Source organism: Bos indicus x Bos taurus, chromosome 19 (assembly GCF_003369695.1).
Source record: "Bos indicus x Bos taurus breed Angus x Brahman F1 hybrid chromosome 19, Bos_hybrid_MaternalHap_v2.0, whole genome shotgun sequence".
NCBI lineage: Eukaryota > Metazoa > Chordata > Mammalia > Artiodactyla > Bovidae > Bos > Bos indicus x Bos taurus.
Genome location: NC_040094.1, coordinates 40,679,177 through 40,704,091, shown reverse-complemented (window position 1 = coordinate 40,704,091; position 24,915 = coordinate 40,679,177). Strand labels below are relative to the sequence as shown.

The 24,915-nt window shown below is 51.9% G+C and overlaps 1 protein-coding gene across 1 annotated transcript in view; it reads left to right on the top strand.

Annotated features, from left to right (window-relative positions):
• The window catches only part of PLXDC1 (plexin domain containing 1), a 66,455-nt gene that overhangs the window by 28,580 nt on the left and 12,960 nt on the right, over positions 1-24,915 (top strand). Inside the window, exons 3-11 of the mRNA XM_027517815.1 lie at positions 2,482-2,625; positions 2,914-2,983; positions 3,597-3,719; positions 4,417-4,535; positions 5,535-5,634; positions 14,752-14,847; positions 19,701-19,782; positions 23,097-23,157; positions 24,489-24,624. Coding sequence (XP_027373616.1) covers positions 2,482-2,625; positions 2,914-2,983; positions 3,597-3,719; positions 4,417-4,535; positions 5,535-5,634; positions 14,752-14,847; positions 19,701-19,782; positions 23,097-23,157; positions 24,489-24,624 — 931 coding nt within the window. The remainder of the gene's footprint in view (positions 1-2,481; positions 2,626-2,913; positions 2,984-3,596; positions 3,720-4,416; positions 4,536-5,534; positions 5,635-14,751; positions 14,848-19,700; positions 19,783-23,096; positions 23,158-24,488; positions 24,625-24,915) is intronic.

The following is a 24,915-nucleotide window of genomic DNA, read 5'->3' as shown; positions in this document are numbered from 1 at the left end:
TTGTCTTTCTCCTTCTGACTTCCTTCACGTATATGATAATCTGCAGTTGTATCCACGTTGCTGCAAATGGCATTATTTCATTCTTTTCCGACTGAGTAGTATTTTGTTGTATATATGTGCCACGTCATCTTTACCGAGTCGTCTGTCCATGGACGTTTAGGTTATTTTCATCTCTTGGCTATTGTGAACAGTGCTGCTATGAACATAGGAGTGCATGTATATTTTTAAATTATAGTTTTGTCTAGATATATGCTCAGGAGTGGGATTGTTGGAGCATGCGATAATTCTAGTTTTAGTTTTCTGAGGGACCTCCATACTATTTTCTATAGTGGTGTCAGGTGATTTTGGGGGTCGTTTTTTGCTTTTTTTTTCTTTTGGTGGTCAAGGTGGGGATACCAGCAGAAATGACTGGGGATAGGAAACTTGGAGACCTAGAGGGGAAAATGTGACTTCTAGTCTTTGGCAGGGGGTGGGATGAGGGAATAAGCAGAAGCTGAAGGGGCTGCTTTCCTGAGGGAGGCTGTGAACACAGAGATGCCCATGCCTGTGGGCAAGCTGAGATTCAGTGCTTCCTCCTCTGGGCATCTTCTAGGACCTCAGGGTAGATGACTGTGGCAGCAGTGGGAGGCAATATCCATGGGCACCCATGGCTGGTGGCATCAGGTTGGTTGGCCCCCCCTCAGAAGGTTTCATGAGTAAAATCAGAAATCCAACAAGCATGAGCCCAGGTGACTCTCACAAACAGTACCTGTGAGTCACCCCTTGACGACTCCTGTGGATGGTGGAGGCCCTCACTGGGCAAGTCGGGGGAGATCAATAAGAAGGTGATCTTTAAGCTGAGCATTGAAGAGGAGGGATCTGCAAGGGGGAGAAAGCAGAGTCATTCTGGGCAGGGAGATCAGCATATGCAAAGGCCTGAGTGACCAACGGTGGACTGAGACTACTGGGAAGTTGGTCTGGTGAGTGGGTGCCCAGGATGCACAGGTGAAGGAGAGAGAGAGAGAAGTTAAGCTAGAGAGAGGGTGGGGCGGGCTCATGGGGGAACCTCATATGCAAGGCTGAGGTTTGGGTTTTCGTCTCCAGGGCAGTGGGAGCCCCAGATGGCTTATGAGCAGAGGAGTGTGGCCTCATGTGTTTCCGATTTGTTTACATTTGCTTGATGTCCATGCTAGGAATGGGTGGAGAGGCCGGCAGTCTAGAGGCTGGAGGGGAGGAACCAGGCAGTGGCCAAAGGAAATCTACCCCCCACCCCAACCCTGCCTGGCCCTGTGTTTCTCCTGCTCATCTTCCCCCAGCCCTGCCCCAACCCCAGGCCCCAGAGTGTGTCACCTGTCAGAAGAACAGAGTCTGCCTCCGGGCGGGTGGATAGAGCAGGCGACCCTTGGCCCTGCTCATGCTGGGACCCGGGCAAGGGCTGGCTGGGCAGCTGGCAGCTTGGCAGGGAAAACATGGTTAGCTCTGCTGTGTCTGCAGCCACTGCTGCCTGACAGCCTGATTAATGACCCGCAACGCCCAGGGCTCTGCACGGGTCAGCAGCCCCATGGCTGTGGCAGCGGCCAAATGGACCTGCCCGCTGTGCCTCTGCTCCTCCTCGGCTGCGCTCCCAGATGGGCTGAAAGGCTTTGACATGGCCTCCTCCCCAGGCTCTTCCGCTCTTTCTGCTGCTTATTTCCCAGCCTCCTTTAAATCCTGCCCCTAAATGCTCCCTTGCAGGAGAGGCTTTACAGAATTAACTCCCAGCCCTCTGGATTCTGGCTTATTCTTCATTTTGTCCCAATCAGGCACATAGTAAAGCTTAAAAATATGTCTTGAAGGCATCATTGCTGCTTCTTTCCCCGTTCTCAACTCTTTAGTGACTCGTATGGGCCCTGTCTTATCTCTCTGCTAGAGGGTCTCTGTTTGGGTATTCCGTTTGCATGGGTCCCACCTCCTCCATCAGACTAGCAATGCCCAAGATCAAGGATCTGCCTCCATCTTTAGATGGGTAGCTTCCAAGATTCAGATTTTTCTTCTCCGTTAAATTGGGTGCTCCCCAGGGTAGGGAGCTGTGTCTCCCCCTCAGACTGGGAGCTCCCTGAAGACAGGGCTCTGTTTGAGGCTACCTTATCTGTTGCTCCTTCATGTCCCAAGTTGAGCTCTGCCTTGGGTATGCTCTGGGGCAGGGGTGAGGTAGCGGGGAATGGAACTCGGGGCTCTAGGAAAACCCCTGGCCTGTCCTGGGGATGGCAGAGTGGAGCTCAGGTATAGCAGGCATGGATTTAGCTGGAGCAGAGCTGTTGGGGGCATAGCTAGGGGGCAGGTACTGAGCTCTCCAGGGCCAACGGCATCCAAGGGTCTCCCAGGCCTAAACCAGCTCTTCTGGACTATGGTCTGGGAGGACCGTGAATTCTCTATCCGGACATCTGGATGGAGGAGGTGAGAGGGTGGTTGCTAGCATCCTGTCTCCTCATCCTCCTGGGACTCTGTCTTGGATAACGACAGGAGGACAACCACAGCTACTATGTGTCCCGTCTGTATGGTCCCAGCGAGCCCCGCAGCCAGGAGCTGTGGGTGGACGTGGCCAAGGCCAACCAGAGCCAAGTGAAAGTTCACAGAATCCTCTCCAACACCCACCGGCAGGCTTCGGTGAGTGCCCCAGTCCCTGGCAGCACTGCCCCGGGCTGGGAGGCTGGGGGCCAGCCCACTCTGCCTGGTGAGTGGGCATGGCTATGGCCTGAGGTCTGGGGTCTGGGGAGTGCCTTCCCAGGGGATCCTAGGGGGCTTGACCGGAGTTGGGGTGCCCACCTGTGGCCCTGGGGGCCTGCCCTGGACATGCCTACCCCCCCACCCCATCCAGATAAGTATGGGGCAGTGTGACTGCCCGGCTACCTGGCCTGCATGTTGGCCCTGCTGACTCTCTCCCGTCCCCTGCAGAGAGTGGTCTTGTCCTTTGATTTCCCTTTCTACGGGCATCCTCTGCGGCAGATCACCATAGCAACCGGAGGTAAGGCCTTGTCTGTGGGGCTGGGAGAGGGTGTGGAGATTTCAGCTAGAACCTGGGACCTAAACTGGAAAGGTTCACGGGAGTCAGGGTTTTATAGATGGACTGGGGTGGGTCCCACATGTGGCTCTCTCTTGGGACCCCACTCTCAGGTGAGAGATCATGAGTGTTTCGGACCACCTCCCTCACGTCTGCTGACTTAATTGTGTGTGTGTGTGTGTGTGTGTGTGTGTGGGTGCACATGCATGTGTGTCTCCCTCTGGGTCAGCACAGCCCAGTGTGGGCAGTCCCTTGGTCCTTGTGCTTCTGAGTCTGTGAGTGAGAGGGAGGAGACTGCACTGAGAGCCTGTTTCCTGGGACCAGGCTCCCTGTTGATATGAGGGAGCCTATCTTGGATTCCTGTGCACTTTCCAAGGGACAGAGATGGGTGGAGGGGCAGAGAGAACCTTCTCTAGTCTGGGCCCCTTTTGCTCTGTATACACCAGACCCATGCCCACCATGTGATGCTGGGGGTCAGAGGTCCAAGACTCACTTCCAGCTCCATCTACGCTACTCCTTCCTGCATGAGGAAGCAAGTCCATCTCTGATGACTCATCTACGCTTCTTCCCACCCCAGGCTTCATCTTCATGGGTGATGTGGTCCATCGGATGCTCACAGCTACCCAGTACGTGGCCCCTCTGATGGCCAACTTCAACCCTGGCTACTCTGACAACTCCACAGTTGCTTATTTCGACAATGGTGAGATCAGAGCTCAGAGTTTAATTCATCCAGCTCCAGGGATCCCTTGGTCTAGCCCCCTTTAGAGGCGCCCAAGGCCCAGAGAGGGCAAGGGACTTGCCCACAGTCACACAGCACGGCAGCTACCCTACCTTTGTGTTCATTTTCCTCACCTGGGGACAAAATGCCTGCTACCTGATGAGAAAATTAAGTGAAAACAATTGGCTCTCGGTGCCGCCGTCTCTGGGGTCGCACAGAGTTGGACACGACTGAAGCGACTTAGCAGCAGCAGCAGCAGCAGCAGAGGTGAAATAAACATTAGAGACTTTGTTTCTTACTCTCACCAGGTTCTCTCTTGAGAACCTACCTGCTGCCCCAAGAGAACAGAAGTTTCTACTGTTTCTCCTCCTTTTCATCTCAGGGGGTCAGGATAGGCAAGAAGGACAGGGCAGTGCTTGGGGTTGGAGATGATTCAGGTACAATTACAGTACCTGGTTGGGGGCGGGGAGGGTGCAGCAGGGTCTCCTGGCTCCCCTCCAGCTTGGGAGCCAGACTGTTTGTGGGCTGCCCAGTTTCTGCCTCCTGTCAAATTTCCAAACTGCCCCCATCATCGCTAAAGGCACTAGCTGGTGTCCCATCCACGTGGGCCACCATTTCTGCAGGGCCCTGCTCCCTGCACGACCTCCCTGACCAGCCAAGTCTCTGCTCTTCTCACCAGGGACAGTCTTTGTTGTTCAGTGGGACCACGTCTACCTCCAGGGTCGGGAGGACAGAGGCAGCTTCACCTTCCAGGCGGCTCTGCACCAAGACGGCCGTATTGTCTTCGGCTACAAAGAGGTGAGTGGGCCATTCTTTCATTCAACAAATATGTCGAGGCCCTGTAGTGCGCCAGACTTAGGGTGTGGTGCTGGAGATAAGGAAGTTCACAGGATGGCTGCCGGCCCATCTTTGTGGAGCTGAGGATCTGGCTTGGGGGATAGATAGTAACTGTGGGGGCAAGTGCTCTTAAATAGTGATGCCAGGAAAGCCTTTCACGGGGCTCTTTACCTGAACAGGAGCCTGGGAGGCTCTCCTGAGGAAAAGAGTTGAAATCTTCAGAACGTGTAGGAGTTAAGGAAGCAAAGAGGAGGGTGAAGTGTGTTCTGGGAGGGAGCAAAGCATATGCAAAGGCTCAGTGGCAGGACTGAGCATGGCTGGTATAAAGCACTGAAAGAAGGCGGCCTAGGGATTTCCCTGGCAGTCCAGTGGTTAAGTGCCCGTGGTATGGGTTCCATCTCTGGTTGGGGAGCTAAGATTCTACATGCCTCCCAGCTGAAAGAGCAAAACAGAAACAATATTGTAACAAACTCAATAAAGACCTTAAAAATGGTCCACATCAAAAAAAAAAAAATCTTGAAAAACACCACTCTGGCTTCAAAGTGGAGAGCAGAGGGCTGGGACTCAGAGGGAATGCTGGGAGATGATGCAGGAGAACGGGCCAGCTTGGGGTAGGGTGGGGGTGATGGAGAAAACTGGATAGATTTGAGAGCCTGTTAGGAGGCTAGTTAACAGGATTGGAGATGTGTTTGACAGAGGAGGAGGGAAATGAAAGGAAGCTGGGAGAGGCTGAGGGTGACTCCTCCATGGAGGTGCCATTAACAAAGAGAAAGAAAAGAAAAAGGAAATGTGTTTGGAGATGATGTGGGGAAGACTTGGAATTTGGATGGGCCCATTGGGTTGAGATGTCTGAGCCCTCCAGGAGCCAATGCCCACCAGGCAGATGGGTCTGAAGCTCCAAGAAGAGCTGGTCCAAGAGTGTTTCGGGGGTAGATGGAGCCTCTTCTTCCCCGCCTGCAGATCCCTATACCCGTCCTGGAAATCAGCTCGTCCCAGCACCCTGTCAAAGCAGGCCTGTCAGATGCCTTCATGATTCTCAATCCATCCCCAGATGTACCAGGTGAGACCCCATGGACCCACAGAGATCCCTGGATGGGGCTGGACTCAGCTCAGATTGAGCCAGACTGGTGGGGGAGAGGGCAGTGGTAGGAAGTGGTTGGGGGTGGGTAGGAGGAGTTAAGTGGGAACTGAGGGAAGAAAAGGGGCAGAGTGAGTTCCAACTTCTCTTCATTCGAGCTGAGGAACCATTTTTCCAATAAAATTTCCAGTGGGAGGCACTGCTCTGGTGGTGGAGGGGGGTGGGGAGCCAGGGCCCTTCCATTTAGCACACCCTCCACTTAGAAAAATCTCCAAAGACACTAAATTAGGGTTTATTAGTCCTCCCAGCACACAACCGTAATTGCCTCCCAAACCCAGATGATAGAAGGAGCATCACAGCGGGCTTCAGGAGACAGGAAAATTAGATTTCTCTCCTGTCCCTGATCCCCGTTCCCCAATTCCCCTTCCTGGAGGCAACCAGGGACACCAGGGTATTTCTAGAGCTACAAGCCTTCGGGTAAGTATACATAAGTGTATTTATCATAAACAATGGCATAAGCTGTCCTCTGTTCTGCTCCTGAATAAAGTATATCCTGCCCATCTTTCTGGATCACTCTTTTTAATAACTGTACACCCCTCGCATGGATGTACCTTAGTTGAACCAGTCCCCTGGGCCCAGACTTTTCAGTTGTTTTAATCTTTCTTTACAACAAATAATACTGCAGTGAATATTCTTGCAAATATGTACTTTTATGCTCTTGCATGAATATTTCCATAAGATTACTTCCCATCACTTCACCTGTCCCTCCACTGTCCCTTCTCCCACCCCCAAACTCCCAGCACTCTAGCGAGTGGCTCAGACCCTGCTCTGTTGCACAGTCAACTACTCTAATTGGTTGGTTAAAACCTATACTGAGCCAGTTACTAAAGAGTTTCAATATCACCCTGGTTGTATTAGTTAGCTACTGCTGCATAACAAATTGTGCCAAAACTTAGAGGCTTAAAACATTATCTCAGGGTTTCTGTGGATCAGGAAACAAAGCATGACTTAACTGGGTCCTCTGGTTTAGACTCCTTCACAGGCTGCTCTCAAGGTGGTTGCCAGGCTTGCCTCAGTGACTGCTGGGGGGACATCTAAGAGCTTTCATGTGGTTGTGACAGGATTCAGTTCCTCCTTCGGTTCTGGCTGCGTGAACGTCCCCATAGGACAGTTCATACTGTGGCAGCTGGCTTCCATCAGAGCAGGCAAGGAAGACAGCAGTAGAGGGTGAGCGAGAGGGAAGCCAGAGCCTTCTCATAACCTCACCACTTTTGCCACCTTCTGCTGGTTGGAAGGAAGTTCCTAGGTCCAGCCCACACTCAAGCTGGGATTAAACAGGGTGTGAATCCCAGGAGGCAGGGATCACTGGGGTCATTTAGGGGCACACTGATTACAACCCCATCCCTAGATACTGAGCTTATAGTTATCTTATTGGATTATCCTGCAGCACTGTAAATGAAGTCTGTGCATTTGTCTCTTTCTAAATGAAGATAAGGAGGCCCAGAGAGGTGGCGTGACTTGCTTTTACACAGCTCTGAGGGTTAGAACTGAAACCCAAATCCTCTGTATTTTAAACCCTAGTGTCCACCATTGAGGCTTTCTAAATCCAACCAACTCCCACTCCATCCAGAGCGGGCAATCCTTCCCTCCTCAGTTCCCCAAACACCCACAGCACTGTGTGCACACACCCAGGCTGTTTTATAGGAAGGACTGTTCTTGGTATCCATGCCTCCCTGCCCCTCCCCACGGCCCTGTTTTGCGCACCTCAGGGGTGGGGTCTGTGCCCCCCTCGCAGGCCCTGTGCCCAGCGGCAGGAAATGTGTGTTGGATCCAGCTGTAGAATGAGGGTGAGTTAGAGGAAGTCAGATCCCCCGAGAGTGTCTGCCTCTGAGGCTCCTCTGTGGTTCTAGAATGAAAGGCTGTTTTAGAGCAAGCCAGGGAGATGTGGGGAGGTGTGGTAATGAGGGGCGAGGGAGGAAGCAGAACCCACCTGAAATAACAGGAGGGCGGCTGCGCCTGTTCTGTGAGACCTGGAGGAAATACAAGGGCTGTTGTGGGAGCGGCCAAATCAGGTGGCTCCAGCTGTGGTTCATGAGGCGCTGAGTCTACCAGCCAAGGGAAACCCACGTCTGACTCTAGACACTGCCCAGCAGTTCCTGGCCTCCAGGCTCCCTGCCCCCTGTCCCCTGTCTCCCTACTCCTTGTTGTCACTGCCAGACAGAGCTGATCTTGTCATTCTCTGGCTCCTTATGGCCCAAAACATGAATTCAGAGTTCTTAGCATGGCACTTGGGGCCTACACAGCTGGGCACAGCTTACTGTTTCATTTTTCTTTCAGTGTTATTGAGTCGTGTCCGACTGTTTGCGACCCCATGGACTGGAGCCCTCCAGGCTTCTCTGTCCATGGGGATTTTCCAGGCAAGAATATTGGAGTGGGTTACCATGCCCACTAGGGGATCTTCCCAGCCGAGGGACTGAACCCAGGTCTCCTGCATTGCAGGTGGAGTCTTTGCCGTCTGAGCCACCAGAGAAGCCATAAAGCACTGTGTAACTTTCAGGCGTTAGAGCATAAGGATCTGACTTACATACATCATGAAATGATTACAATGTTTAGTTAACATCTCCCATCTCATGAAGATGCAAAATTAAAGAAAAAAAATAGACTTTTTTCCTTGTGATGAAAACTCTTAGGATTTATTCTCTTAATAACTTTCATGGATAACATACAACAGTGTTAATTATATTTCTCACATGTATTATGGGCACAGGCCTACCCTTATGGGCTGGTCTCTGAACCCTCCTGTCACCCACCACTCTGTCCAGTCAGCACTGGTCTGCATGCCCTGTGTTCCCCAAACATGCCAAGAGGGAATCTGCATCTTTCGGATGCAGTTCCTCATGTAAAAGCCACCCCCTACCCTAGTCCTTTTACCACTTGGCAAAATCCTACTTATCCATTGGTCCAGCTTCCTCCATGCAGCAGAATTCACGTTCCTCCTCCATCCTCCGGGCACTTTGTTAAGAGCTTTAATATAGAACTCTTGACACCATCCGGCCTCATTCGTCTTCTCCCCAACTAGCTGTGAGCTCCTTGGGGCTCCAGCACTTAGCCCAGTGTCTACAGCAGGGCAGGTGCTCAAAAAATGATCCCTGGAACGGGTGCTGAAGAGACTGGGTGTGGTAGAGACCGTGTGCTCTGCCCTCTGGTGACCCTAAGTGAGAACAGAGCCTGACATCTGAGTTTAGGGGTGAGTGCTCTGATAACCGTATCTCTTTCTGTCAGAGATTTTTCAGCTTGGGGATCAGGTGTGGACTTGAAAGGAGCACTGAGGTGTGGGTGAAGTAAATCACATGTATGCATTTTTCTAGGGCAGTATCCATGGCCTTCAGTGGATTTTAAATAGGCTACAACTCCTGCTTTTCAGAGTGATGGCTTTTATGTGGCTGAGAGATCAGATTCCTCTGGGTCTGATAATCAACCCAGCAAATAGGGAATTCATTTGAATTTGGTTGAGATGCAAATATTGGGTTGGCCAAGAAGTTCGTTTGGGTTTTTCCATAAGATATTATGGAAAATGAACTTTTTGGCCAACCCAATAACAATACATTTCAAAAAACCATGATAGAAGTTCAGGGAGAGGCCTTTGGTCCACAGACAATGTCACTGTGGGAGTCACTGTGGATATTCCTGTTGTCCCAACCCACCTGTCCCATAGAATAGGCGATGTCCCTGCCCTGGCACCCAAGCTTGCCTCCTCCCTGCCTGGGGTGCTGTGAGGAGTGGCATTTACTCCCCATTATTCAACTGAACCATGTCTGGGGGACTCTCTCCTTCCCCCAGGCCCCCAACACTTTACTCCCACCCCTGTCTGAAGGTGGACGGAATTCTGCACAGTCTCATGTCTGGGGATTGAGGGAGGAAAACAGGCAGAGTTTCTCTTACCATCACTTCCTTGAAGAAACCGCTCTGCAGGCTTTGGAGCAGAGAGTCTGCAGAGTGTGCTTTGTTGCAGAGAAAAGATTCAGATTAGTAGCGTCTGTTTGCAGAAGCAGGCAAAACATACAGAGTAGTTGATACACTCTGTATTTGACTGGCGGGGGGCCCAGAAGTCAATATAATTTCCTCTATTCATTTAAGAAACCCTGTCTTTCACGGACAGTATAAAAGCAACTTTAGGGTCTCCAATATAAAAACTGATAGATTCTGAATTAATGGAATCGATTAATGAGGATTTCCTTATTAAAACTCCAAATGGCAACCTGCCACTTGGCTGGCCCCAGAATAGCCTTGGATGGCCCAAGCACTGGAAACTTCTCCTGTTCCAGAACCTTCCTTTCGTTTCAAAGGCAAACTTGAGAAAAGCGGCAGCGGCCTGAGCTGTACCTTGGTGCTGGGTGGGGAAGAGGAGGCCCGGGAACTGGCAGCAGAGGAGTGAGAAGGAGCAGCCAAGTGAGGGCACGGGAGGGGGTATCGTCACCGTATCCAGCCCATTTTGTCATCTCCCTGCTCCTGATAAGGATCCTCCATGGTGCTCTTTTCTTGTGGCTCTTTATCCATCCTGGTGCCCTCCCCCAACCCCGCCCCCATGGACCTGATTTTTACTTTTATTTTCTGTTTTTCCTTCAACTCTGCTCCCTGAGCGTCTACTTTCCTTGTCTCCTCTCCTCCCTCAGTCCCTTTTCTACTTTGCATCTGTGTTGAGGGGCCTCCCCTGCTGGGCTGCAAGCTCCTTGGGGTATAAGATTCTCATTGTATTTATCTCTGGGGTCCCCTGCTAGGGCTCGAGTCACGATTACTAAATGAATAACTGAATGAGCAGAGGAAGATGTGAATGAATAAATGAAAAATGCCTCCTGATCCACCATCTTCCATTTTTTGTATGGTAGCCACCGTCTCGGAGGGGAGTTTGTGGCTGGATCTGTCAGTGTGATTTCTTCTGATCAAACCAAACCCCTCCCACTGGTGTCTGGTGTGGAAACAAAACGGGACATGCCAAACTCTCCTTTGAGCCACGGACGTCTCTTGATTGCATGGCAGGGCTCTCCGGGTCTGGATCTTAGCATTTCTGAATGTTTGATGAGTGGAAGCAGAGAGAACACATAACGTCTCAAACTGCCAGGAATGTGGCTCTGGGGCGGCCACCATCTCGGTTCCGGGAGGGATCTGTTGGTCACGAAGACGGACGTCATCATCTTGGGCGAGCCCCAGATGTTGGCAAGATAATCCAGATGCAAGTAACACAGACTGGGATACTAAGGGTTCTGTTTATTGAGAAATAAAAGTCTTACCAAATCAGACACTTAAACAAGTACAAGTTGGCCGCTGAAGTGAGCAAATATTTTTAGTCAGAGATGTTTCCGTCCACCCACCCTCCTCCCCCTTCTTACCACACACATCTCCCCTTCCCTGCTGGTGGGGCTGTGCTGGGTTTTGGAGGATATATCCCATTATCTCTGGCTGAACCCTCACTTAAGGCACATCCCCACTCCCCAGCTGGCTGGTTGGAGACCCATCCCTAGATTCTGGGGTAGGGTTTACTGGGAGCCCCGCCTTCCCCAGCTGCTCCTTGCTCCTGTCTATCCCTAAACTCGACTCTCTTGACAAGTTCATGCATCTCTCTTCATGCCTCAACACTGACCCCTTTGTCCTATTTCACCTTCCTTCTAACTGAGGTTTGATTCCTGGGTCGGGAAAATCCGCTGGAGTAAGGGATAGGCTACCCACTCCAGTATTCTTGGGCTTCCCTTGTGGCTCAGCTGGTAGAGAATCCCCCTGCAATGTGGGAGACCTGGGTTCGATCCCTGGGTTGGAAAGATCCCCTGGAGAAGGGAAAGGCTACCCACTCCAGTATTCTGGCCTGGAGAATTCTAGGGACTGTATAGTCCGTGGGGTCACAAAGAGTTGGACACGACTGAGTGACTTTCACTTTCACTTTCCTAACTGAGAGCCAGCTCTCCCCTACAGCGCTGTAGGTAGAGACACCCTGGAAGCCAATACTCCTACTTTAAGCTCTAACTTCGGAAGGGTCTGGCTTTCTGTGGCCCGTTGCGGGTGGCCCTTTTGAGAAAGGCCATAATCTGTGGTGGACTGGGGAGGAAAGGCGTCCTTCCTTTGTGCTGCGGGCTGAAGTTATGATAAATTGCTAGGGTTTTCCTGACTATTTATAAGCCATTCATTCGTTCACAGTCCTTTCTCAAGACCCTGTTGTGTGCCAGGCCTGGGGCGAGGGGCTGGGGGACAGAGACGTATAACTTGCAGGCTCTGCCCTTGGGGAGCTCACAGTCTCAGGGGGCGGGTGGCCAGCAGAGTAAATGTTTGTGAAGCGGGTGACATTGGGTGGGGCACAGGGGGCTGTGGAGCTCAGAGGAGGGGCCACTAACTGCATCCCTGCTTGGGGGATGTCTTCAAGGAGGACCTGTCATTTGAGTTGAGCCTTGACAGAAGAGGCAGATTAAGGAATAAATGTTTACACAGAGTTTAGACTCCAGGGCCTCAGACATCTTGGAAGACCTGGTTTCACATTTACTTTTATCCTATTCCATTTTGGTGTTGAAGGGGGTGATTTTTCAGTAGAGTTGGCCCCTGGGGGTGGTGGGTGGGATGGAGCTGCGAAAGGCTGCCTGGAAGTTTCCCATCCTCCATCTAAGGTCTCACATGGCCCAGGCTCAGTCGAAGTACAGGCCATCTTTGCAGAGAAGTTGGTGTCACACAGGGAGGGCCCTACCGCACCTGTGGGCTGTTGGGTGAATTGAAAATTGGAGCCTCTTCTGAGCAGATAATCTCTCACCTCAATCTCTTTCAGACCCACCCCTGCTTGGCAAGGGGCGTTTCTTATATCAAAAAAATCTCGTGTGTGTGTGTGTGCACATGTAGGTGCTCACATACACACATGTGACTCTGTGTGTGTGTGTGTGTGTGCAGGCGCTCACATGTGCACATGTGAGTGGGTGGTACTCACATTTGGAGTGCAGACCTTTGAGGTGGGTCTGCAGATTCCTCTTTAGTTCCAGGGGAGCTTTGTGGCCACCTGAGCCAGAGCAGTTTCCTTTGTGTTGCACAGAATGTCTCAAGGACATTCTGTGGTTGCAGACGTTTTAGGGACAGAGGTGTCCCCAGGCTCTGCCACAGAGAAGAGAGCACAGTGGAAAGAAAGCATGCTTTGGGGTCATCACCTGGGGTTCAGTCCTGGCTTAAGCAGGAGGTGTTAGTTGCTCAGTCATGCCTGACTCTTTGTGACCCCATGGACTGTAGCCCACCAGGCACCTCTGTCCGTGGAATTCTCCAGACATGGTTTGCCATTCCCTTCTCCAGGGGATCTTCCTGACCCAGGGATCGAAGCCAGGGTCTCCTGCATTGCAAGTAGATTCTTTGCCATTTGAGCCAAGCTATAGATTGAGGATAAATAGATGATAGAAACATAACTGAAATGTTCTTTTGAGCAGTATATGTTGCCCTAGATTTTTCGTTCAGGTCAGGGTGCCCAGCTGTCGCACAGGACACTCTGCTTTTTATGGATGCCCCTACTGAGTCCACTCCAGTGTTCTTGCCTGGAGAATCCCAGGGACGGAGGAGCCTGGTGGGCTGCCGTCTATGGGGTCGCACAGAGTCAGACATAAGTGAAGCGACTTAGCAGCAGCAGCAGCAGCTACTGAGTTCTGCCCCCTTAGGAAACTTTCCTCAAAATCACCTTCAGCTGGAAGGAAACTTATATCACCTGGGCTTCTAGTGGCAAAAAACCCAGCTGAAACTAGTTCAGCTGAAAAGGGGTGCATTGGGAATACTGAAGTAGCCCAAAGAACCAAAGGAAGAGCCAACACCTGGGAAGATAGGGCCAGGGCAGGTCCGGGACTCCAGGGACTGGGGTGCCACCAGTATTCCATGCTTCTTTCCCCAATATGGCTTCATCCCCTAGCTTTCCCCATGAGACTGGAACTGTGGCCATTCATGGACACCAAGCTTGCATCTTCTCAGCATTATTACTAGAGAGCAAAGGGCTGCGTGGTTACAATTAAAAAGTCCCAGGGAAGGTCTCTGATTGGTCCGACTTCATCAGATGCCCAACCCTGGACCAATCACTGTTGGCCAGGGAGGCAGAGTCATGAAAGAAGATACAGTACAGACCACATGTAGGAAGGGGCTGGGGGCAGTTCCTTCTGTTTCCAGAAGGAAGAAGGGCTGCTGGGTAGGCCAAACACTAAGTGGCCCTTTCCCCTCATGGGAAAGCTCATTCATGAAACTCAGCTGCTTGCAGCCTGTGTTTTGGAGCTGAAGGAAACCAACCGCAAGTCATGGTTCTTCGGGCATGGGGGAAATATCAGAGCATCTCAGACTGCCATTTTAGGAAAAGTCTTTCTATCTACAATTCCAGCTTTTTCCTCGCAAGGGTGTTGGGGCAGTAATGTTTTTCCACTTCACAGATAAGAAACTGAGGCCCTAAGGGTATCCAACTTGTCAGGAGCAGAACTTGACTCAGAATTCAGGTCAACCTGGCTCCAGCCCTTGAACCATCAAGGAGAGGAGAGGATCTCCGAGGTCAGCCTGTCCATCTGCAGACATTTGCAGAGCATTCACTGTGGGTCAGGTTCAGGACCAGATGATCGCAGTTGACTGGTCTCCACCCTCCAAATTGACCATCATGACTACATCATGCAAGGAGTGCAGTGGGAGGAGGGCCTGGGGCAAAGGGGGTAATAGGAGGGAGCTGGTCAAGGGGGGCTGCTCAGAGAAAGTGGCCCTCAGCTAGATCTGAAAGAGTGGGATAGACAAGAAGAGAAGGGGTGGAAGAGTGTGATGGGTCAAGGGAACAGCAGCTGTGAAGGCACAGAGGGTGGACTCCTGTGCTCTGGCCCCAGCGGCAGCTGGGCCTCTGCACTGTCAGCCTGCTTATGACCTAGGATTGACTACTCACAGTCAACTCCCCTCCTCCTGTCTCTCCAGAGTTTCAACAGCATCATCCCGGGATGACGGTTTTACTTCCTGCCCTTGGGGGCTGCATACTGATTCTTGGTTCCTCTCACTACAATCTCCTGCCCCCCTGTCAGGCTCCAGGCCCCAAAGCCTATGAAATGCTCCCAATGATAGGCTCTGTCTCTGTTTCAGAATCTCGGAGAAGGACCATCTTCGAATACCACCGTGTGGAGCTGGACCCCAGCAAGGTCACCAGCACATCTGCCGTGGAGTTCACCCCGTTACCAAGTAAGTAGGGCTTGTTCCCAGTGATGGAAGAGAGGCATTCTGCCATCCTGGCAAGAGCACTGAAGTCAGACTGAGTTCCATCCCAGGCTCACCAAGGTCCCCTGTCTAGATACGGCCACCTGACTTCTCTGGGCCTCCGTTTCTCATTTGTAACATGGGCCTCACACTGCCTCCTTCCCAGGGCTATGGTATGGGTGAGAACTGCACTAGGTAGAGCTGAGGATGCAAATCAAAGTCCAGACACTCACTGGCACATCCCAGGCCCAGGGCATGGCTTGTGCTTGATACATGACAGCTGCTGGTATTAACGGGCTTCCCCCGTGGCTCAGAGGTAAAGAGTCAGCCTGCAGTGCAGGAGCTGCAGGAGACACAGGATTGATCCCTGCATCTGGAAGATCCCCTGGAGGAGGGCATGGCAACTCATTCTAGTATTCTTCCCTGGAGAATCCCATGGACAGAGGAGCCTGGTGGGCTACAGTCCATGGGGTCACAAGGCATCGGATACGACTGAAGCGACTTAGCACGCAGGCGCTGTTATTAACATGTAATTGTAACCCAGGAAAGAGATACCTCTGATAACTGGGATTGAGCTCGTAGAAAAGATAATACAGGAACTGAATGGAACCGTAAGTTTATCATTGCATTTTCTTTAGAGGAGGCGTGATGCTGGCATCCACAGGCAGAAGGCAGTGTCGGGTTTAGCCAGCAGCCCTCCAGGATCCAGGGGGCTGGGTCCTGTAACTCTTCTGCACCTTGCTCACCTGCTGTTGAAGGCACACCATGGTGGAGGCCCCCCACCGCTGCTGCAGAGCCTGAAGGATCCAGTCAGGGCAGATGGGGAGAGTGAGGGAAGGACAGTGCTCCTGTTCATATATATATATTTATTATTTATATAAACTGCACCAGGTCTTTTATGTGGCTCATGAGCTTCAGTAGTTATGGCACATGTGTTTAGTTGCGGCATGTGAGACCTAGTCCCTGACCAGGGATTGAACCCAGGCCCGCTGCATTGGCAGCATGGAGTCTTAACCACTGGGCCACAAGAGAAGTTACCACCTGCCCCGCCCCCATGCTTATATTTCTAAAGACAGTTTTAATTTCCTCTCCTGCTTCATGATACCTCCCAGCTTCCCTCTGGAGTCATGGCTTTCTCCCTGCCTTCTGGGGCGGTTCTTGCCTCTCTTTCTCCTCTTCCTTTTCCTTGGAGGTTCTGGGAGCAGGGGGTGAAGAAAGAAGAGGAGGAGGAAGGGTCTTCTCAAATGCTAGGCCATGGCCCAGCAGGTGTCCTCCCCTGATGCCTAGGGACAGGGCTGGGACCCCTGGGGTCCCAGGCTCACCCCCATCCCAGTCGCCCTCCCTCTGGGCAGAGCTTCCTCTAGGACTGGTGAGAGCAAGCCTTGGGCCCCAGGAATGACTAAACTACATTTGGGAGCAGGGACATCCAAGGGCAGGGCTAACCACCCAGGCAGAAGAAGTGGAACATCTGGGAATGCAGTTTCTGGGACACGTCTGTACATTTAAGCCTCTTCCACCCCTCCAGTGAATTTTGTGAGCATTTAATAGCACACAGGACATCTGAAATGCAGATGAAAGTAAAGGTCAGTGTGTTTTTTTAATGTCTCATGAGGCTCCTAGGGATTTTTCTCAGTTTGACTGGAGCCATTTAAGGGGCCTCCAGAGTCACTGGGAATGAGCAGGTCATGGGCTCCCAAGTCCAGGAGGGAACTGCTACTGAAACTGTGATTTAAACTCCTGGAAGCTGGTTTGCCTTGTTCTCAGAAAACTCTGCACCCCACAGCCCCAGGTTTTCTCCCTTACCTTTGGGGGCCGGAGGACTTAGCCAAAATTCTTCCAGAGATGTGGCTCTTCAAGCCATCATACACCATGGCCGGTCCTTCTTCTAGAAGAGACTCCTGAAAAGGTGGGCTGGTGTGAAGGTGGAAGCTGGGGAAGGGGGTCTCCCAGGGGGACCTCAAGGCTAGGAGCTCAGGTTCTTGGCTTAGACAGACCTTGGTTCAAACCCAGATCTGCCTCTCTTAGCTTTGTGACTCTCTCCAAGCCTCAGGTTCCTCCTCTGTAAAATGGGGATGAGAGCAACTCTATATCAATTCCATAAACTTTTGTTAACTGCCTACCACATGCTGGGCACTGCTGTAGACCCTCGGGGTGCACCAGAGAAGAAAACAGCCAGAGCGCTGTCATTCTGGGGTCAGGCCAGTCCCTGCTTGTTTTCTGCCTACGGAGTTCCCTCCACCCTTCCAAAGCCTGCAAAGCCCTGGTAGACGAAAGCACACAGTGCCCCCTGCAGCCAGTCCCTCCCACAAGGCAATTAGAGGTGACCACACTGTGCCCGAAGCAGTTTTTCTCCCCCTCACCGAGGGCTAGTTCCCAGATGCTGTCTTGCTGGGGGTCCACAGAATGCAAACTGGTTCCCTAATTAATGGATTGTGGTCCAGGCCCATGAAAACCCACAGAGTGAAGAAATGCCTATTGAATAAGTGGTCATTTTCTGTGGTTAGCGGTCACTTCTTGCTGTTACCAACGTGTTCTGTTCAGCTGCTCTTCAGATGAGTCCTCAGAATGCATACAGTTATTCCGGGTCAGTGTCTATCTATCCTTATAGTAAAATGGATGGATTTTGTGGCAGCTGCTTGCCACTCCGAGGTCATTTAAGAGGGCAGCATTTGAGTGAGTGAACAACTCTTAAAATCCAGCTCCCATTCTTCCTGCTCCCCTGGCCCTCTCTGCTTTTCTGGCTGGCTGATGACAGAAGGGATCCACACACCCTCCAGCAGCCACTTCCACTAACTTCCCTGCTCTCCACCCCTGCCTTGCCCAGCGAGGCCCCAGCTGCCATTCCTCCCCATTCCCACCACCTTCCACCTCTCCACCCTGCAGAGTGCTGCCTACTGTTGGGAGCATCCTGGAACCTACTCCTGGGCCTCTGCACAGAGGGGTCCCTCTGCCTGGACTTCTCCCCCAGGAGAGTTGCCTGCTGGCTTCCCTTCTCTGCGTCTCCTCAGAGGCCTTCCCCAGCCTCCCTGAGTAAAACACATCCCTGACTTGTTCTGCTCCACTTTTCTCCTGGCCCTTCTCACCACTGGAAGCCCCAATGTAATGTGTTAGTTGCTCAGTCGTGTCTGACTCTTGGCAACCCCATGGACTATACCCCACCAGGCTCCTCTGTCCATGGACTTCTCCAGGCAAGAATACTGGAGCGTGTTGCCATTCCCTTCACCAGGGGATCCTCCCGACCCAGGAATCAAATCTGGGTCTCCCGTATTGCAGGCAGTTCCTTTACCATCTGAGCCACCAGGGAAGCCCAGGCAGAGCCCTAGGGTGGATCTTTTTGTCTGTATATTTGTCGACCATCTCCTCCATTTGCTTGCAGGCTCTATGCGGGCAGTACTTCTGGCTTTTCCTGTTCACACTGCATCTCCAGGGACAGTACTGGGCCCTTGATAGATGCTCAATAAATTTTTGTTGAAAGAATGAACTAGTGAATGAGCACCTGAGAGGAACGATGGACCAGAGTCGATAACAAGTATCATTCACTGGCTCCCTGTGTGGCCGGCACTGTTAGAAACCCTCTCACAGCTGGCCTACCACACAGACAGCATCCTTATCCCTCTATTACAAATGGGGTACTGAGGCACCAAGAGGCCAGGTGACTTTCCAGGGAAGATTTAAGCCTGTTTGAGCAGAAGTCAGCACATTCCCTGGAAATAGCTCACTTCCAAGAGGAGAGGGAGAGGAAAGGAACGGAATCCCGTACGCCTGGTTTACTCTTGAAAACTCAGAGCCCAGACTTCCCTGGGAGGAGCTGGAGAGGCCAGGAGTGGGTGTCTGTTGGCAATTCTGCCACATGGAGTCATCAGGAGTTGGGAGCGCTAGCTGGTCAAACCAGAACATCTAAAATCCTTTCAAGTGATAGAAGACAGCACAACTGTATTATAAACACTAAATTTGCTAAGAGACTCGATCTTAATTGTTCCCAGCACTGGAAGAAATGATACTGATGTGGAGTGGTGGAGGCGTTAGCGAAGGCTACCATGGTCATTGGACAGCAATATAAATGGATAAAATCAATGTGCTGCACACCTGAAACTTACATGATGTTGTATGTCAAATATATCTTGATTTTAAAAAATCCTTTTCAACCCTGTAAATTATAGGCAACAGGCCAGAAGTCTAACTTCCCAGACTAGGTGTGATTCCTTGTACATCCTTATGACACCCTGTAATCTTCCTTTGTAAACCATATCACAAGGATAATTATGTAGTTATCTTTGATGATCTGCTTAGTGTCTGTCTTCCCGTGTGACTGTAAGGCCCAGGAAGGCAGGTACCAGGTCTTACTGCTGAACGGCCAGCACCAGCTCAGGGCTTGATCTGCTAGTGATAAAAGGAAGAAAGGAAGCGGGGAGGTGGGGACAGGGAGAGAGGGAGGGAGGGAGGGTAAAGAGGGAGAGTCAGAGAATCAAGGCTGGACTCAAATGTGCGTTAGTTGCTCATCATCTCCAACTCTTTGTGACCCTGTCAACTGTAGCCCTCCAGGCTCCTTTGTCCATGGGATTCTTCAGGCAAAAATGCTGGAGTGGGTTGCCATTTCCTTCTCCAAGAGATCTTCCCAACCCAGGGATCAAACCCTAGATCTCCCATGTTCCAGGCAGATTCTTTACCATCAGAGCCACCAGGGAAGGACTCAAGTGAGGGTGGCATTATAAACTTCTAGGGTCCCTGCTGGTCAGAGCCTCCGGAGTTCTTTAAGGACCCAGCATTCAGGGAAGTCGCACCTTTTGGAGGTCTGTGGCGGGACTGGTGCTGAGTGACTGCTGCCTTCTTCTTCGCAGCCTGCCTACAGCATCGGAGCTGCGACGCCTGCATGTCCTCAGACCTGACCTTCAACTGCAGCTGGTGCCATGTCCTGCAGAGGTTTGTACCAGGCTCACCCTCTGGTTCCCACAGGCAGACTGTGTGGGGGGCAGAGGGTGGCACCACCCTGCTCCCTGCCTCAGGTCTCATGTCCAACATGAAGGTAACTTTGGCCAGTGCTACTCTGATGCTTAGGACAAGAATATTACAGCAGTGAGTGTCTCTCTGAGGCTTGTGACCCATCAAGGTGACTCTAGACTTTGGAAGACCATTCAGAGATTCCAGTTACTGCAGCTCCCTCCTCACAACCGGGAGGGTTGGTTCATCCTCTGGCAGGCCTTTTCCAAGAGTGGTCCACAGTTGCGAGCATCCCAGAATCAGCTAGGGCTCGAGCTAAATGTGCAGATTCCTGGGGCCCACCCCTGGCCCCCCGCATCAGGGTCTTTCAGAAAGAAGCCAGGGAGCCTGCATTTTACCTCACTACCTCATCTGCAAGCAAGCGTGAGACCTGCCAACTCAGGGGTGAGCCTAAGACCTATCATCATTGGGCGAAAGCCCCACGATCCCAAAACCGCACCTCAAAACTGTTCTCAGGCTATAACAGGGTTCCCTGAAATCCAAGGGTGTGGACATTGCAGGCATCTGTAGAAAGCTGGGACAAGTAACAAAGCTGTGTTTGTTTGGTTTTGGAAGCAGGGAAAATTCTGGATGAGATTCAGTTTCAGGGATAAAGTTCTTAAATCCTACTCATCTTCTACTCCTTGTTCTGAAATCATTTCCTCACAGATTAGACTCAAAATTTGATCCCTCTTCTCCTGTCCAGGATAAATAAATGGTGGGGGGAGGGGGGAATTGGGGGGGAAAAGACTTTCTTGGGGGACTAGAGCTCCCATGAGACTGGGAAGACCTATGAACTCTAAGAACCTTGGAATCTTGAAAATTGCAAATTACAGAGGCTTTGAGTTCCGTGCAGCTGTCTTGTAACTGTCAGTATTTCCTTTGCTCCTTTCCAATGTCCTGGTGCAGAAATAAAAGCCATTGCCTTTACAGGCGGCCTGCCTAGCACACAAGACACAGCTCAGGGCCAGGAGGAGAAAGGGGCCCTCATCAGGTCTCCCAGCTGTTCTTCCCACCAGCTGTGCTCTTATTCACTCTCTTGTGCCCTCAGTTTATTTTCCCTATAAAATGGGCTGGGGTTATGTGATTCAGGGAGATGTGAGTGAGGAACATGCCTGTTATTTTAACTCCTCAAATACAAAACAGAATTTTTGCAAAGTGTTCAGAGTCCTTCACATGAAATGCACAGAGCCTCAGAGAGAGTACCTGGGGGAGGCCCGAGATTGCATCTTCCTGGCATGGAGACTTGCGGTGTGATCCATCTTGTGCACTTTGAAATGTGAGAGCCCCGTGTGAGTGTGAGGCGATAATCCAGATGACCTCAGATGAGCCCTGGAATGCTGCGGCTGGCTGCCACCATGTGACTCAGCATCATCCAACAACAGCTGAGCCATGAGGACTGCAAAATGGGTCAGATGAAAGCAAAACCCTAGCTTGCTACACCCGCACTTAATGCATATGCCCATGCCCAGAAAACCATGACAATTTAATGAGAGTTGGTCGGGGTGGGGGGGCAGGGCCTTGGCTGTAGACATTATCTTTGCTGGATTATGTTAAGTAGAGGACAGAAAAGCTCCATCAGGGATCCTGTCCCCAGATGTATGTGGGCCCAGGCTCACCCAAGCCAGGCCCATTCCTTCTTGACGGATCTCTGGAGCCTCAGCTGAGAGCTGACTCCAGATTTCTAAAAAGCCAGAGATGAGGGCTGCTGCAGGGCAGTTGGCTACCGTGGTCTCTCCCACCAACTGCTGCTTGAAACCACCTCACGGTTCTTGGCTCCGCCTCCACCTGCTTTGCCCTCTGCAGCTTTGCAGAGCCTCCCTTCCCTGCACGGGGGCCGGATCTGACTCAGATGATTTCACTTATCATGCAGGTATTTTCCTTTCACCCCACATTGTCCCCTAATGGCCCACCTTGGAGTCTACGGGTGACCCTGACTCCAGGATTTGGCTCAGAAAATGAGGGTCGTAACCCTTGCCTTACAGTGTCATCGCAAAGGTCCTCTGAGATAGCGCAAGGGCAGCATGTGACTGGGGTAACACCTGGCGTTCAGGAGACGCTCAAACAATGGCCGTTTCTCATGCCTTTCTCCTTTGCGTCTGGGTTGGTTGGCCCCGGGCTTGGAATGGGGTGCTTTTGGACCTATATCCAAGGCTCAGTCCTTGAAAGAACCAGTTAGTTTGGCCTAAAGGAAACTTGAGTTCCCAGCCCTCAGCGATGCCCCTAGTCTTCCACGCCTCGAAGGAGGGGGCATGGAGCACCTGAGAGAGGGGACCGTGGACGGCTCCGCTCGGTGTCCCTGCTACAGGAGGAGCTCAGAGGCGTCTTTGGAAGGAAGGACTGGCAGAGCCTGGAAGCCTCGGCCTCGCCAGGTCTTGGACAGATGGGCAGGCGGTTGCTGGTGCAGAGTTCACCAGCCTCACATCCTTTCTCAGTACTGGTGGCTGGTGATATTGGCTTCCCATCCAGAGGTCCCTGCACTTGAGTAGGACTTGGTGGATTCTCCTGGCACCAAAAAGTGAAGAACGGAACTTTGAGCATGACGCCGTGGAGAATATTCTCTGGTTCATCCTCGTACCCCACCCCTTCCCTAGGGAAGCACTTGATGTCTTCCAGCCCAGCTGAGCTGTGCAGTGTCCTCTCAGGGGACCCTGGTCAGCCAAGATCTCATCTCTCCCAGTCTCTGGCAGGACCTCACTTCTGCCCTTCAGTGACCACATGGTGGGTGTTGGCCAGATTGGCTGATGTCCATCCTTGGCCTCGCCCCTCCTTGCCAAACTTAGGCTCCTCCACAAAGAAGGGGGATTCAGCGAATGAGCAAGACTTTCCCCAGATGAGAACACGTGTGTGAACTCCCTGGTTTCTCCGCCCAGTTTCTGGGCTGCCCGGAGTTGCAGGGTGGGGCTTAAGGTCATTAGAGGTCATGCAGTCTGTCAGCTCCATAAATACAGAGACACATACAGACATACAGACACACACACACACACATGCATCTGGGTGGGTGTGGCCTTGGTCCTGGGGAGCTGGGTCAGGAGAAGGGTGGGGATGCCACAAATAGCTTCCCCTCCTTTGGGGGAAGGAGTAGAGGGGGCAGGAGGGGCTTGATCACAGCCACCTGGTGCCGGGGCACCTGCTCAGTGGTCTTGGGGAGGTTCGCCTCCTCCCTGCTCCCCTTGGAGAGCTATTACTGCATGGGGGTAGGGGAGGGCTTCTCTGTCAATCCCATCACACCTCAGCCTCTTGATTTCCCCCTGCAGATGTTCCAGTGGCTTTGACCGCTACCGCCAGGAGTGGCTGGCCTACGGCTGTGCCCAGGAGGTGAGAGCCTGAAGTGAGCCGGGTGGGGGAAGGGCAGGGCTGCAGGTTTGCCCCTTGCCTGGTTTCTCTTCTCTTGGTGACATTCTCCCCTTCACCTGGGGCTTGCCTCCCTGTCTGCTCTGCGCCAGTGAGACCATTGTTGGAGGTTTTTGAGGGCTCAGTGGGTCCTTGGGATAAGCACTTCTCCTGGTGACTTGGCCCAGAGCGGCAGTTCTCCAGGGGCTCTCTTGGTCCTTGCAGAGGGTATATTGGGTGTGGCCTTGGCCACGCTGGAATCTTCTAGGAGGCTGTGTGCCTGGTAACATTCAAGAAACGACTGCCCCGGCTCAAACCTTCAGGCATTTAAGGAAGGCAGTCATTCTGGGAGCGAAGTGGGTTGTACCTGGCACCTCCCATTTAGAATCCCATAAAAAGGTTCAACCCCTGGGTCAGGAAGATCTCCTGGAGGAGGACATGGCAACCCACTCCCGTATTCTTGCTTGGAGAATCCCATGGACAGAGGAGCCTGGAGGGCTACAGTCCATAGGGTCTCAGAGTTGGACACGGCTGAACTGTCTTAGCACGCATGCACAAGCACAGGTTCCTTCTCACTTGGAATTTTCCAGAATGCTCAACACTTTGGATGGGTAATGTCCTATTCTCACACCTTTTACTGACACAGAGAGACCCATTCATGTATGCATCCCTTCCCCTCCCTTCCTCTCACTTTCCCTTCTTGCAGGGCAGGCACATGGCATGTGCCCAGCACTTGCTCTGATTTAATCCTATCATGGTCCCAGGAGCTACGGACCAGTGTCCCCACCGATCAGAGAAGGAACCTGAGGCTCAGAGAGGTTCAGTGACTTGGCTTGCCGCTCACAGCTAGTGAAATGGTGAAGGTGCTGGGCCCAGCATTTAAATGTGAACCCCCAGAATTACTGCTATGCTCTCACTACCATCTGTTTTATCAGTGAGGCTGGGTGAGCTGTTTCTAGTCTTCAAAAATACACCCCCAAAACCCCTTGTCCATCCAGCAGCCTGTTTCTGACATTGGCTGTTGGTGAATGCTCTCATTCGCTTTATTTATTTAAGATTGGCATCTCAGCTCCTTCAAGAAGGATTCGAAGTGGCTGACAGGTAAATTGCCCTGTAAGATAAGACACTTTCAGGATAAAGTAGAAAGCTTAAATGCATTCAGAGCCCAGCTTTGGTTAGATTACCATTCTTGGACCACTCACTGGCATCTTAAATCTTCTGGCCGCTGAGGGATGAAGGCACCCCCAGGGTCCTCCTGCGTGCGACGTAGCTGCTGCAAGGCCTCTGTGCATCGCAGCCCCGGGTCTCTCTTGCAGGCAGAAGGCAGAACGTGTGAGGACTTCCAGGACGAGGACTCCTACTCGTCCTCCCCCGACAGCTCCTTCAGCCCCTTTGACGGAGACTTCACCACCACCTCCTCCTCCCTCTTCGTTGACAGCCTCACCACGGAAGGTAAAGGTGGGGAGGAGCCATGGCCCTGGAGCATCACTGCCCCTAATGGGGATTATCTCAGGGAACAGGGTTGTTGCATCCTATCACATCTGAGGCTCCCAGAGCAGAGGTCACTTGCTAGTGAGATACAGAGCTAGGTTTAGGACGAGTGGACTCCACACCCACGTCAGAGTTGTGGAACAGAATTCACTGTGGCAGTGGGAAAAATTACTGTCCCAGCACAATGCCAATTAGTTTACATAATAACTTGATTCATCTTAATAGCAATTCTCAGAGAACCTGTGAGATCTT